At 35.4% G+C, this 15,371-nt stretch overlaps 3 protein-coding genes across 6 annotated transcripts; 1 reads left to right on the forward strand and 2 right to left on the reverse strand.

Moving 5' to 3' along the window:
* Positions 1 to 1,711: 1,711 nt before the first annotated feature.
* Positions 1,712 to 4,809, reverse strand: LOC110738961 (pre-mRNA-splicing factor cwf23-like). The gene is made up of 3 exons (XM_021919408.1): positions 3,918 to 4,809; positions 3,619 to 3,807; positions 1,712 to 2,155 (listed from the first exon to the last, which is right to left on the reverse strand). Exons 1-3 carry the CDS (start codon positions 4,560 to 4,562, stop codon positions 2,117 to 2,119), a joined length of 873 nt encoding a protein of 290 aa, XP_021775100.1. The 5' UTR covers positions 4,563 to 4,809; the 3' UTR covers positions 1,712 to 2,116.
* A 1,394-nt stretch (positions 4,810 to 6,203) lies between these two features.
* LOC110738972 (INO80 complex subunit C-like) lies at positions 6,204 to 8,915 on the reverse strand. The gene is made up of 3 exons (XM_021919416.1): positions 8,501 to 8,915; positions 7,865 to 7,932; positions 6,204 to 6,711 (listed from the first exon to the last, which is right to left on the reverse strand). Exons 1-3 carry the CDS (start codon positions 8,673 to 8,675, stop codon positions 6,580 to 6,582), a joined length of 375 nt encoding a protein of 124 aa, XP_021775108.1. The 5' UTR covers positions 8,676 to 8,915; the 3' UTR covers positions 6,204 to 6,579.
* A 1,243-nt stretch (positions 8,916 to 10,158) lies between these two features.
* On the forward strand, positions 10,159 to 15,321 carry LOC110738982. 4 transcript variants are annotated; one of them, XM_021919423.1, is made up of 8 exons: positions 10,159 to 10,333; positions 10,873 to 11,012; positions 11,073 to 11,276; positions 11,972 to 12,043; positions 12,125 to 12,324; positions 13,039 to 13,454; positions 13,927 to 14,111; positions 14,872 to 15,321. In XM_021919423.1, exons 2-8 carry the CDS (start codon positions 10,931 to 10,933, stop codon positions 15,240 to 15,242), a joined length of 1,530 nt encoding a protein of 509 aa, XP_021775115.1. In that variant the 5' UTR covers positions 10,159 to 10,333; positions 10,873 to 10,930; the 3' UTR covers positions 15,243 to 15,321. The 4 variants fall into 4 exon arrangements, with proteins under 4 accessions (XP_021775115.1, XP_021775122.1, XP_021775131.1 ...); XM_021919430.1 differs by having other exon boundaries at positions 10,857 to 11,012; positions 14,872 to 15,242; XM_021919439.1 differs by having other exon boundaries at positions 11,097 to 11,276; positions 14,872 to 15,242.
* Positions 15,322 to 15,371: the final 50 nt, after the last annotated feature.

A 15,371-nucleotide genomic window follows, 5' to 3' on the forward strand; every position in this document is an offset into this window, starting at 1 on the left:
TAAATGCTCGTCGTAGGCTTGAGTTAATTAATTTAAATCGGTGCAAGTTGTAAACCGGTAAATTAGCCGTTTAAAGGCAAATGGGATGGTTCTACCCACCCAATTGGACTCCATGAGGATATTAGGGACCATGGTAAACATTTCGACAATTTTTATTTTCGAGCGAAAAAAAGTAAAAAAATCTCGAAATTGAAGGCTAATATCCACGCTTTTTTAGAATTTTTGGAGGTTTCGAAGCTCAGTGTCGAAAAGCCTTTAGATTTTAGAGGATACATGTTTGGTTCATATAATGCCGTTTGGAATCATATATGATCATTATATGTTCTCATAAATGTTTGTGGTAGACTTGAGTTAATGAAATTGACGCAAGTTGTAAACTATTAAATTGGCCGTTTGAAAATAAATTGGATGCTTTCACCTACCCAATTGGAATCCCGGAGGGTATTAGAGACCACGGTAAACATTTCGGCAATTTTTATTTACGGGCGAAAAAAAGTCAAAAAAATTAAAAAATTGTAGGCTATTATCCACGCTTTTTGAGACTTTTTGGAGTTTTTGGGGATCGGTGTCGAAAAGTCTTGAAATTCTCGGGGATACATCTCGGGGTCATATAATGTTGTTTGGAACATGTATGATCATTATTTGTTGTCATAAATATTCGTGGTAGGCTTGAGTTAATGAAATCGGTGCAAGTTGTAAACCGGTAAATTGGTCGTTTAAAGGCAAATTGGATGGTTCCACCCACCCAATTGGACTCCCGGAGGATATTAGGGACCATGGTAAATGTTTGGGGTAAAAATACCCTAAACACGTGGCCCAATGGCCTAGTGACACGTGGCATCCAACCGTTGGTCAGCAGGGCTCCAATCCTCTGCTGACACGTGTCCTCTAAACCCTAAAAGGGAAACCATCCCTTCCCCACTATAAATAGTGGAAGGACCCTCATTAATGGGAGGCTGGAACATTTGTTGTTCATATTGAATACTCTTCAAAAAGAAAAACACTTACCCCGAGCAATATTAATTGCAGAATTCTCCCATTACGCGAGAAGTAACTTCTACATTACGTGCATTCTACCTCCCGTATCTTCACTAACTTGATCGTCGGAGGCGGAGCTCCTACCCCCAGGAGTCTTCGTGATTTTGCAGGCACAAGCGTCGAAGGGCATTCTTGGAATTGTAACTCTCCCGCAGGACACATCAAAAACCCCGAAACAGTAAACATTTCGGTAATTTTTATATCCGGGCGAAAAAAGTCAAAAAAATTCCAAAATTGAAGGCTAATATGCACTCTTTTTGAGAAATTTCGATTGTTTCGAGGCCTGGTGTCGAAAAGCATTGAGATTTTAGGAGATACATCTCGGGGTCATATAATGTCGTTTAGAACCATATATGATCATTATATGTTTACTACCCTTAGTACAAAAATACCATTGAGTGTTAATGTTGTACGAAGTAGTACCTTTTAAACCAACCTGTATCTTCTTAGCCTTTTTTCATGTCAATTTTGAGAATTTTTTCCAAATTTAAATTGAATGTGTGAGATGACCCCTGAGGTTATATAAGTTGATTTGGAATTATAACAAACTTAGTAACTTGTCCATAAAGACCCCGAGAATGAGTTTGATTTAACTATAGGGCCATTTCAAAATTATGTTACATAATTACATACGTAGTCAAGAATCCTTCATCTTCACTGGATTATCAATTAATTATACCCAATGCATCATTTATCATAATAATGCTAGTGATGTTATATTTTGCTATGCTATACTACATCCGTATTCTATATCCCAGATCAATAAATTGTTGCAATTTAAAACGAATACACGCTCTTATGTAAGTAAATGTACATACAATTGTGGCTGAGTTATAATTCTAAGACGACAATCAACTTGTATAAATATACAAAGATTTTTCAAAGCATTACAGCTTTACAAGCTCCGAGACCTTTGGGCCATTGTCGTGCAAACTCGTGATGGAAAATGGTTCTTCATACAGTTTTGACGGGATCCCAGAAGATAAATTTTGCTTCTGTCAAGAGGAAGCAGTCATCCAAAGCAACAGTCCATCAGTGAAGCCCGGAGCTTCTGCAGTGAAATCAATAGCACTTTGTCTTAAGTTTCCTTCTTGTTTGTTTTTTGTTTCTCTGCAGCCTGTTCAGCACACAGGAACAAAAGAAATAAGGAACAATTCAATACTATAACAACTCGTGGTAGTCAACAATATGATAAATTTAAAAACAACGCGTTAAATTGCAAACATGAAAATAAGATAAAGAGCTCTTCAAACAAACACAATAGCATCAGTAGCCTAGTAATCTGAGAACCAACAGCCACATAACAGCACTAGCATTAGATAGATACTCCGTAGTAAATACTACAATGAGATGCCAAAACATAAGATAAACAATTTTCACAGTACAACATGAGTTGTTTACTAATAAGAAGTCCTTTAATACATCTAAAGAAACAAGAACCATGAAGCAGATTGAAGTAACTATATTTTTTTTCTTGGATCCAAACCTAAAAAGCCAATAGTCCTTTATGCCTACCAAGTTTAAATCAGACCTTAAACAAAAAGAGTTTGTCAACTTCACACAGCTAAAAGAGATGGCATATCATAATTATTCAGTTCTGCACTAAATTTATGCAAAACATAGCTCACAGCATCGACATTCATAATAAAACCCCAAAACTAAGAAACAACTTCAGATAATACTCCCTCAGTCCCATCTGCCTTAACACTATGAACATTTTCCTTATTTGGATAAGAAATAAGACGAGAGAGGGGAAAGGAAACTAAGGAATCCATTTTCCTTTCCCCTTTTACAAACCAAATCCCTCCAATGTTAAAGAGATTTGGAGGAAATGTACCCCCCACACCCCACCCCACCCCTCCTCTCTTTTTCATTTTCTTCCCTTTCCCTTGGTAGAATCATTACAGAAGTAGCTGTTACACTATGAATAGTAAGGTTCAGTAACTGACTCACATGTGTAGGAAACAAAGCATCCAGAGGAAATTTTGTTAAAACATCACGAGCTAACACCAATCTCCACAGTCAACAACCCAAATTCAAATCTATACACTATAGTCATTGGCAGTGGGTTTTACATGTCCATAGTCAGCAATCAGTAGAGACACCCAGTATTCGTTTCACTCTCCCTTTCTGTCTGTTGCTTACTGCCTCACCAGCTCACCCTCAACTGATCATGACATAGGAGCTAACAATTTGAGCTCCTCACTCCCTTCTATTTCAGGAGGATGCGACGTTATCCACACAGCAACTGAGCAATGGATTAGATGTGACATTATCCTCAAATTCCACATCATTTATCAATCTGGAGGCAATTAATAGTAGTTTCCTACCCTTGTACAGGGAACATATGAGTATATAACAGATTAACAGATAAAGAGCGCCAGCAGCAAAATTTTCATAAAACCGAAAGCCCTACTCTTTAGCTTAATTACTTACAAGTAAAGGAATTGGCAGGCTAAGCACTTAGCTATTAATCAACTAACTCTACACATTTCCTTTTTCTCTATTCACAATCTTCAAACAAACAATAGATAGAGAATAACACTAAAACAATCACATTACATAAAATAAATAGCTAACCTTTCTGAGTTTATCAAGAACTGAATCCTCAAAAGCCTGAAATCCAGCCCCAACAACATTCCCCATTGGTGCTTCGTCTCGCTCCACCGGCGCTTGGGCTCTTACAGAAGGCATTGGTTTAGTTGGTTCAAGAGGCAAAACCAGCAATGGATTAGATAAATCCCCAATCATAACTCCAGTAGCAGCAACCTATCAAAACAATCAATTATTCAAATTCATCACCTAAAACAAATTTCCAATCAAACCCAACAATGAAATCAATCAAAAACAAGCAATCAAACCTAAATTTCAATACTTACAGCATCCTCTTTTGATCCCATAACAACAAGTGCAGAAGAACAAGAACTCTTCTTCTTAGGACCCTTAATCACAACATCTTCAACATCTCCAAATTCCTCAAACAATTCCCTCAATCGACTCGCGCTATATTCAGAATCACCCTTCTCCCAACTCACCTTCAACACCTTACTCTTATCCAATGCAACCCCACCCACATTCTCTCTCCTCTCCTCCTTCTCAAACACTGGTTTCTTCGCCAAACTAGCTTTAATTCTAGCAATTTCCTCAGCCAATTTCTTCATAATAGCCTCCTCTTCATCACGAGCCTTCTTCTCCGGATCAACAAACGATGCCCTTTCTCTCTCCTCCAAATCCGACATCATCCGACGTCGTTTCGCATCGAATTGCTTATCTCGAACCTTCTTCTCTCTTCTAACCCTAAGCAAATCATCGAATTCTTTCCTAGCTTTGGGATCTTTGAGAATTTCGTAAGAAACTCGAAGTTTCTGGAACTTAGCTGGAGCATCTGGGTCGTTGAGATTTTTATCTGGGTGCAATTCAATAGCCTTTTTTCGATATGCTGTTGAAATTTCTTTCTCAGTGAGCTTTGATCCTTCTTCTCCTGTAACTAACCCAAGAACTATGTAATGGTCTATTTCCTCCATTGTTATCTGTAAACCCTAAAAATAAAAAATTTAATTGGGGAAGAAAGGGTTTTTGTTTCGGTAGTTTTATTTAAAGAGAGAGAAAGAATTGTGTTTTACGCTTTAACGCCGACTATAATTGCGGCTTCGGCGGCTGAAATGGGCGGCGACAGCGGCGGAAGGCAGGCTGAGCACAGAGAGAGCCCAGAAGGAGGTAGAACAAGAAATTTGGGAACAGGGAAAAGGAAAAGGAAAAGGAAAGGAGAGAAGTGTTTGGGTTGTTAAGGTCTGGGGATTTGGGTTTTAGGGGTAGTTTTGTCATTTCCTCTTTGGAAGTAATGTAGGCAAGATTTAATTAGGGCTTTGTTTGGTTGATGTAGGAAATAAATTTCCATGGGAAATTCTAATTCATGGGAAATTACTTCCTTTATTAAAATTCCTAGGAATTACGGAGTACATAAATATGTTTGGTTGTACCCTAGCCTCCTCTCTCTCTCTCCTCTCTCCTAAAGTTTAGCCTCCATTGTCAATTTTGAAGGGGCTTCCATCGGATTTCACCGGTGGAAAGCCCCAATCTTTATTTTCTTTTAAGTTTTTAATTTTGTTTCTTAGGTTATAATAATGTCTCCCTCGAAAGAAAGGGTTTATCTCCTTCGAAAGACAAGGTTTTTCGGACTCCTTCGAAAGACAAGGTTTCATTTGTGCTTAATTTGGTCTCTGGTTGTGCGGGGCTACTATTGATTATGGCTCGGATTCGGGTTACAGAATCAACACAAGAATTTTCTTTCTCCCAAAATTACGAAGCAGCGACGGATCCACTCAAAAAGTTGTATGAGACAACGAACCAAGAATGTGCCGAATTGTTATATTTATGTATTTGGATTCTTAGCCCTTCCCCGATTTATTCTTGTTTGATTTTGTTAAATTCGTTTTCATTATCGTTAATTGTCAATTGTAGATGTCGTATGGCTATTATTAATGAAATCTAATGTCCTTTAAGACTTCTTTCAAAAAAAAAATATGTTTGGTTGTCATGTGGGAATTTATAAATCATGGGAATTGTGAATGACCAAGGGAGGGGTGGGTAAGTAACTTCCTATGTTTTGTGGGAAATGAAAATTCCCATGAATTGTGACTTCCCCCATTTTTGCTTTTTAATATCAACCAAACAACATACCTAAGAGGAAATTCATGGGAATTTTAAGTGCCCATAAAAACTAAAGGCAACCAAACAAGACCTAAGATTCAAATCATAGGCGAGATTCAAATCATAAACATTGTTGCTTTGTGATATTTTTAGTTTTCACTTTTCAGATTCTTCTGTTGTCAGTTTTCATAAATGTTTCTCATATGATGTGATACTGTGATAGCAAATGAGTAAAATTTATACTCTGAAATAGGTAATAGTAAGCGTTAACTTGAATTAACATAATAACGACTTGAGAAGACTGAGATTTTCTCATACTTGTAATTTTCTAAACCTGTGAAAAGTCTCCAGGAATGTTTAGTTAAATTTTTTATGATCAACCAAACAAAACTAAGCATCTTTTAAGAAATGCAAAAAAATGCAATTAGATGTGAAATAGAACTGTTTCTTGAAATTAACCAAGCTAGCACTGAGATGATACTAAATTAGTACTTTTATATGCCTCAAAAAAAAAAAAAAAAAAATTGTACTTTTATAAATTTGAGGGGAATTTTAGGTACAATGCCAGATGAGAATGTCAATAGCATAATCTCCATTTACATAAGCATTTTTTTTTTTTCATATATCTGTTATAAACACCTGGAAACACTGACCAAGTGTAAAAGAAATTGCAAACAAAACGACACTCAAGTTCATTAGCAATTCAGCAACATACAAAACCCAATTAGCAGACTAGCTAATATTCAAAAATCAGAAGCACAATCTAGAAGTTTAACTTGATTCAGATTGCACACTGCAAGATTTGTGATGGAGCAAAAGCAGTTCCTCGTCAAATTCAATGATAAGAACTTGCCAGGTAGCTGAGCAGAACACTGTTTGAGGGAGATAAAACTACTTAAGGACAACAGCAGCATTCCTAAGAGCCAGATACCGCTGCACATAATCATCGGGAAGTGACCTGACAAGTTTAAAGACTTCAGCATTGGCATAACGCAATTTGGTCCTTGGATCATAATATTGTGCCTGCATAAAATGGCAGCAGAAAATTTCTAGTGCATCCGAAAAATCAAACTATGAACAACCAACTCTAATTGCATATATACTACAAAACACAAATTCTACATATGATGAACAGATTAAAATGTTGTTCTTCCATATATTTGAAAAAGCAGGTAGGGACCAGAGAGGGATAATTGTCAATAGCTCGTTTATTGTGTATCACAATTTACAATATTTGGCTTAAAGATTCATACAGCACCTATTACTAAAAACCATCAATATATATCAGTTAAGAGTCGGAAGAGATCTACTTATGATGTTTCATCACCTTCCGTTTGGACTGAGAAAAGGTTTAGTATCTAATTATCTATGTAGTATTTCACAAACTCCATTTGAGAAGCAGATATCCAACTGTGTTCCACACTTCCACTTCTCTTACCAGGTTTCATGGTTAGTGAGGCCGTTAAAGAGTTAGACTTTTTACAAACTTCAGTCCCAACAACAGTAAACAAGAGACCAGATGCATTCAGAAAAGTGACATTTGAATGTAATATGGCCTTAGTACAGAGTAAGATTATTTGAACCCTTGAAAGATCAACACATAGGAACCCTGATACTTGTGTATTATGATGAAAGAGCATCAGCTACCTATCGTATAAAATATGAAAATATTTCCTTATGTATTGTTATCAAAACTTGCTTCCAATTCCTTGCCCTTGTGAACATGACTTGTGATTCATCTCCTCACAAGGATACAGTTAGGTTCAAGAAATATACGACATCATCAAAACAATGATACAACACCATACCTTTTTGATAAACACTAACAGTAATAATCTCAATCACCAACCTTAAATCTCAACTATAGTAAGCAAACAAAAGGTATTAACTTAATTACTTAAAGATGTCAGTATTGAAGCAGTGATATTTTCATGCAGCAATCATACTACAAGCTCTTTAGGGAATAATCTCTTTCCTACATCCCCCTTGGTTCAAAGGCAACTAAAAACACACAGATCAAAGTTTTCACTTTGAAATTTCAGACCGTGACATCCTACTGCTCATCGTATTTTTATGGATACAGTCATAGTATTATTAGTATGAGAAGATGGTAGTTCAATTATTCACAATACTATTTTGATTCATTGTAAATATTTAATAAGTGTCTGTGTCTCACCTCATATCCTGTAATATCACATATTCTCTTGGGTGGATGCATTGAAGGTGGTGCCTCAATGTTCATATCTGTGAAACCCAATAGGGTAAGAAAATCAGTGTTAATTCCATCAAAACCAATTGAACAGCTTATTAGCTTGAAGGTTAAAAATAAATAAATAAAAAGGGAAAAAAAAAAAAACAACTATCCACAATGAATTCAATACAGAAAGCTAAAACCCATAATTTCTCCATTATAATCCATCCACAAATCACAATGTAGATGGTAGAGGGCAGATAGCACATAGTTTAGTTAATTAAGTCTTAAGGATCTTAGGGGTAAGAGTTCGAGTAGTCGAGTACACATACCCTCATCGGATTGAATTCCTTCTACATCATTGGAATGACTCTAATCCACACACCTAAAATAAATTCATTCACAATGATCATAAAGGTCCAAACTTTCTAATTAAAACCTCCACACCCCTAAAAAACTCAACCTTTTTTGTTCTTCCCAAATAAAAATCACAATTCAAAACAACAAAATTAACACATAAACCAATAATTGCAACAAAACCCAATTCAGAAACAACAACAAAAACCACCATTAACAGAAACACTTAATAAATTCAAAAAGATTAAAAAGGAAAAATCTTACAATTGGGTTCATCAGGAGGGTAATTTTGGTAATTTTCAGCCTGAAGAATCTGTTTAAGATGCTTCCAATGTCTGCCTCTGGATTGACCTTTTGGGTATTTTTCATACATCTGAACTTTCTTGAAGTTTAAGTGAGTTGGTAAAACTAATTCAGCCTCCAAAACTTCTTTCTCCATTGTTGCTTTCTTGCTTCTTTCTCACACACCATCATAATCTCTCTCTACCTTAAAATGCCATTAACTTAATATTCTAGAGAGTTCTTCGTCCTGGGGTTCATGTTCTTCTTCTCCAATTCACTGATTTTTGAGTGGTATGTTTAAAGTTCATGTGGAAAGACAGCTTTGCCCCTTGAGGCCTCCTTTTCGGTCTTTCACCGACGTTTCTTCCGTGAAATTGTTACCCGCCTCATTTTTAATTACCACACCACAATAAAAACCCTTTTAAACCCAAAAATAAAATTGGACCACCCAACCTCTTAAAAAGCATGGTTATTAGGCTAGGGTGGCTAGTGGGAAGGGAGATATGAAATGGCCAAATTGCCATAAAAGAGCAATGATGTAATATCTTAATGAATATCAACATATTCCTAAACTACCAAACAATGAATTAATACTCACTTTCATGAATTTCCAACACCAATTTTCCATCCATAAATCCCCAAATTTTCATTTTCACATGCCAAATGCCCCCGTAAACAATATCGATTATCATAAATAAATTCCACTAATTTATGTTGTTTTTTTTAGGGAATTTAATGTATTATATAGATCCATTAAAGGATTAATTAATTAAGCAAAAAATCAAATATGAATTGGTATATTTGTTGACACAAAACTCGCAACCTAAGGGTGAAGATATTGTCAAGAGAAATTTATATGATAACTAGACAAAAACATCACATTAGTTTATTGAACAAAAAACATTGTCTTCGAAATATCTTATTTCAAAACATTATGACCAGTCGTGTTCTATACACCTTATTCAGAAATCATTAAAGTAAAAGTTTAACTTTAATCAAAGTACTCTAGTTTTAGTAAAAACAATTTCAACTCATTGACTTCAACTCACTAAAAATCAGTAATTGTAGAGGGCAAATATGATAAAGATTTAGAGTAAGGGCCTGTTCACATTTACTGAATTAAGTCGAACTGAACTGATTGGAACTGAACTGAACTGATTGGAGCTGAAATGAACTGAACTGAATATTTTATGAGAGAGGAAAATTAAGAACTGAATTGAACTAATTAGAGTTGAACTGAACTAATTAGAGTTGAACTGAACTGAAATGAAATTAAGTAAATGTGAACATGCCCTAAATATGTTCACATAAATATTTGTCTACTTTCCAAATATTGAATCCAAATCTTGTTCTAGTCTTAAGATTACGGTCATTAGGCCCATTTCCTCTAACGACTCATCTTGTGTGCGACCGGTTACACCGTTTGACCACTTAAAGTAACCCTTATAACATTGATCAGGTAACCCCTGTAATACCAATCAAGTAACCCCTATAACACTGACCGAGTAACTCTATAATAATGATGAAGTAACCCCATTACACTAGCAAAGTAACCCCTATAGTAACTGGCCACCCCGTGTGACCAGCCACATATAAGACTTTGTGTTCCTCTAATTGTTCACTTGTAAAATTAAGAAGACAAAAAGGGGAAAAATTAAACAATTTCTTACATTCAAAAGAAACGAAAGGGAACTTCCACCTGCGGAGTGAGGAGTGCATGAGTTCTCTAAAAATTACTCTATCAATCGGATTTAAAGAGTCTTGGATCCCTAATTACTCCAAACTATCGCATAACATTCGACATTCATACTTCTTGTAAGTAACTTCTCACTTTATATGTCCTTAGATCTGGGTTGTTACTTAGATTCTATTCTTATGAATAAATCATTCATTCTCATAGAATTTATTATTTTCATTTGTGGGGTTTGATTATTCATTGTTAGTTTTTTCTTGTAATCATTTAAAGATTTTATCTTTTTACTAGAATTGCAAGATTAAATTGCATGCTTTTTACCCTTAATATTAATTGATTTATTGCTCTTTGCCCATAACAATGGCAATGCCTAGTTTATGGGTTTGTAAATGGCATGGATATATGAATTGGGTGTATCCTTATTTTCTTGAAGATTGAAAATTAATCAGCATTCAACATAAAACCAATAAAGTTTCTTACTTTTACCTGTAATATTTAATTAAATGCTATTTTTCTCATACATACTTCGTATTAGACTATTAGTACAATACCCAGTATGTGATTAGTTTGAAGTGGTTAAATGGTTAATTCACCTTCTATTGTCTTGAATTAAGTAAAAAATTTAGATTTTTGTTTTTGAATCAGAGTTTATTGTGCTCAGGGTGCTTTTTGTGATCTGGGTTTCTGGGGGAATGGTAAGAAGTTGAGGGAAAATAACAATGGAGGCTAATCATCAAAGATCAGTATCACAACGGCCGAGCCGTAGGGCTGACCCTGAGGCTCTTAATCAGAAAGATAAGGGTAATTTCTGCATTGTTTTGTGTAACTTTAAGTATTGTTATCTATTTTCATGGTGAAAAGTTGGTGTTTTGCTTGTTGTTTCAGATCCTGAAGAGGGATTCTTTTCATCTGGGAGGTTATCAGCTGAGTACCCAATGAAAATGTTGTGGAAAAAGGGTTTTATTCGGTTGCTACTTGTTGGAGGCGTGGTTTGGATGATGCTCATTCTATCTGTACTGTTAGTTCATATATGGTCATGTCAATCTTCCATTGTTTTCTTTTCAGGTATCATCCAGCTTTATTGTTATGGATTGATTAAAGCTAACAGTTCACTTATGTTTCGAATATCATCTTTATGAAGTTTCTTTCTTGCTAAATTGCTTGCTTGTAGTAGTTCAGAAATCAGCTCTTTTTCATGGTAGCTGTTAAGAATGAGATGTAGTAATTTCAGAGCTCATTTTTTCATTGGAAATTAGAGACTTTAGAGTTTACTCGGAAAATAAGTTAATATTTTTTACTGATCATATGGACCTGCATTGTCATTCATGGCACTCAAATAAGACTTTGCAAGAATGAGGGCAAGGACTTTACTGGCTGAGCTAAACCTTCACATTTTTAAGGAAGTAAATATCTTACTAAGCATGGAGGGGTGGCATTTCACAGGATGAGCTGTGATACTAGAATAATTTTCATATTGAGGCAACCGTTTATAACATATTCACTTAATACCCTTTATGATCGTTGGGTTACTCCTTTACTCTCTCTATCAGTCCACTTTTTTTAGGAAAGGTGTTAGCTTGCATGCAAAGTTCAAAAAAAACTGCATAGGACTTACATTTGAAGGGGAAGGTGGGGTTTTGTTTGACTTTAACACAACAAATGTGTTAAATGGAGCATGTGTTGGCTTCTCCTTGGTATTTTCATAACCATGCTTTCCCTTTCTTCATATTTTGCTGAGTCCTTTATTGTATAAAGTGCAGCTATGTGTAATAGAGAGGGAAAAGTATTTATCATGCTAGACTCAATGGGATTTGTACCAAGACCACCACATCGTAAGTGTCTGACCATCTTATTGGAGTTTGTTTAATTATTAACTTGGCAGTAACTTAATTGGCATGTTCTTCTGTTATTAGGCTGTTCTATACCTGTGGCTGATGACCCTGATGCAATAGTTATACCAAAGGTGAAGACACCTGATACCATTGTGCAAAACCTAACTTATATTGTGGAGGATGAAGAAACAGATAGTGTATTAAATTCTACTCCTTTATTTGGAGGGAATATAAGCTGGGCACAGAGACAGGATAGTTTTAAATTGAAGCCAAAAATGAAGGTGAGCTATATTGATATGCATAAATGCTAGTTTGTTGGGTGAATTGTGCTCACTTCTTGGATAAAATGTTTTTTAGTACAAAACATTTCCTTTTTTCAATCCTTTAAATGAAAAGGAAAATGATTGATGTTTATTAAAGAACTGATGCTTAGCTTAACTGGTGCCCTATTGCTTGCTCAGTTTTTTTGTTGTATGAACTTTTTTTATTGGTGGAGGGGGAGGAGGAGGAGGGTGTTTGCAAATTGACTCAGAAATCTAGAGACTGATGGGTTTCAGCCCTAATCTTACTCCGATAGATCTTTGTTGGAGTATCCTCTTTTTCATCATTTTTGCTTCCTATCTTAAGCAATGAAGATACAAAGCCACTTCTCAGATATATAGGCTCCAGTGGACCATGTTATTACAACTTCTAAGTGGATTTTCTGGCCAAGGAGCTTTTCTATGCTTTCTGGAAGCATTTCCCTTTTCATATCCTCTTGAAAATCCATTACTAAGAAAATGAAGCATAGAGCATGGTGTTTGAACTTTAAAGCTTTTGGTTTTAGACTTCTCTCCCTTTATGGCAGTGCTAAAACAGAAGCATCTAAAGTGAGCTGATAACTGGAATTTAATTGTATAAAGAAAGGACACTGATAATTTTCTGTCAATTGTATTAATTTTTAAGCTTATAACTTTGATCTTGTTTCCAATTATTGATCACACTTTATATTTCAGGTCCATTGCGGGTTTATGCATAATGGTGGTGATGATATGGATCCAAAAGATATAGAGTATGCCAAGAAGTGTAGGTTTGTAGTTGCATCCGGTATATTTGATGGATATGATACACCACATCAACCTTCTAATATCAGTGCTCGATCACAAAAGCTCTTCTGTTTTCTTATGGTGGTCGATGAGAAGTCCTTTGACTTCATCAAGAGTAATGTCTCTGTAAGAGTGGATACTGATGGGGGCCATTGGGTAGGGATCTGGCGTCTTGTCCTTTTGAAACATCAACCATACGATGAACCCAGGAGAAATGGGAAGGTTCCTAAAATATTAGTACACAGATTGTTTCCAGAGACGCAGTATAGCATCTGGATTGATGGTAAAATGGAGCTTATAGTTGATCCACTACTTATGTTGGAGAGGTATAGCTTTTTTCTAACTATACAGTAACTGGCTCTTTGAAACATAAGTTCTTTTTAGATTTTTTAAAAAAAAAAAAAAAGTCATTTCTAGTAGTTTACTAGGTCTCATCGAGAGGTCTCTGCTAATACCAAAAGAAAACAAGTAATTGGAGTTCTTGTTTGAGTGTAATTTACAACATAATTAGTTAAAAGAAAAAAAAAATCTAGCTGTATTGGTGATGTGAGCTTTAGCAATAACTAGTTGATCTGCTGATCTGAGATCACTTTCTCTCATCCACTAAGGCAGTTTGTTAATTTACTATGAAATCTGAAGGTTTTATGCCATTCCTTAAATGCTTAATTTGGCTGCATTGCACTGTGCATGTCTATAGACTTTCTGCCTGCTTATGTGGTGATTTGGAAAAGGGCGGGGGTGGTAAATTATTGGAATTCTAGTGATGCACCTTTTAAGTCTTTTGTTTGTCATTTGCAGATACTTGTGGCGAGGCAAGAATACATATGCTATTGCACAGCACAAGCATCATCGTAATGTATTTGAGGAAGCTGATGCAAACAAGCGTAGGAAGCGATATGCTCGACCACTTATTGATCTTCATATGAAAATTTACTATTACGAAGGAATGGAGCCTTGGAGTCCGTTGAAAAGAAATCCTAGTGGTAAGATGAAACCAAAAAGACTTGTCATGTCTTTCACCTTTATTTGATTCTTTTTGGATATGCTGTATTGGTTGCACACCTTGATGCAGAGTACTTTTGAAAAAGGGTTCATTAATTCAATATGTGCCATGAGCAATATGTTCAAAACACTCATGACTAAAGATAAATACTCAGTTGAATTAATCAATCAATTGAAATATACACTTTACATGATCTTTATTTGCCCTTGTTGAGTCATTTGATGATTTTGAGCGTCACCATAGCTCAAATATGATTAAATGATTTTAGCTATATTATTGTAATTCATTTTCTTAAAAGCAGTTCATATCTGTTAATGATTTGGTTATATAGATACAATATAACTGCAGTTATTCCCTGTTTGACACAAAAATATGGGCACTCTATAGTTTACTTCTCTTTCTTTTGTTTTTCACTTTTGCTACTTCCTCCCATCTTAATATCCTTATGTAATCGAAGCATTGCCTTGATCATTAAGGAAAAGGGAGAGATGGGAATCTATGATTTTAGAATGATGAAAAAAAAGAGAGGGTCCATGTGTGGAGAAAAGAAGGTTTCACTTGTTGTGAACTCAAAAATTAACCGTGAAAATTATATTGGGATAGAGCGAGTATTAATTTCAATTAAAATTGTAGTTTAATTCAACAAAGTTTGTGAATGGAAATCTACTAATCTAGCCTTATATGTGGGTTTTGTCTACTAAAGAAAAATTTTCTTGCTGACTTGTGCTTACACTCTGCAGATGTGCCTGAAGGAGCAATTATCATCCAGGAGCATACTGCTATGAACAATCTATTTAGCTGCTTATGGTTCAATGAGGTTCATCTCTTCACACCAAGAGACCAGTTGAGCTTTGGCTATGTTGTTTATAGGCTGAAAGATAAATTCAAGTTTTATATGTTCCCAAATTGTGAGTATAATGCACTATTTATCTTGCATCCCCACACTCGAGAGCATTCGTCAAAGGTTGAGTGGGTGAAGTCTTTGAGTGAGTTCAAGAAAAATAGCGCTTTGAGAGAAAGTAGAGGAGGATTCGGGTTGTGGACTCCCTATCCTGCTGATCTTAGTAAAGTTGTTTTGCCTACTGTTGTAAGAACATCGAAAGCTGGATGAAATTGAATTGAAATACGATCTCTGATTTTGTTCCCTTTTTTCTGGTAATTATTATATGATCAATATTTTTCCTGTTTTATGTACTTTTGTTTCCTATTTCTGTTATTAAGAGTAATGTTTCTCAAATAC

This window comes from Chenopodium quinoa, unplaced genomic scaffold (assembly GCF_001683475.1).
Source record: "Chenopodium quinoa cultivar QQ74 unplaced genomic scaffold, ASM168347v1, whole genome shotgun sequence".
Taxonomy (NCBI): Eukaryota; Viridiplantae; Streptophyta; class Magnoliopsida; order Caryophyllales; family Amaranthaceae; genus Chenopodium; species Chenopodium quinoa.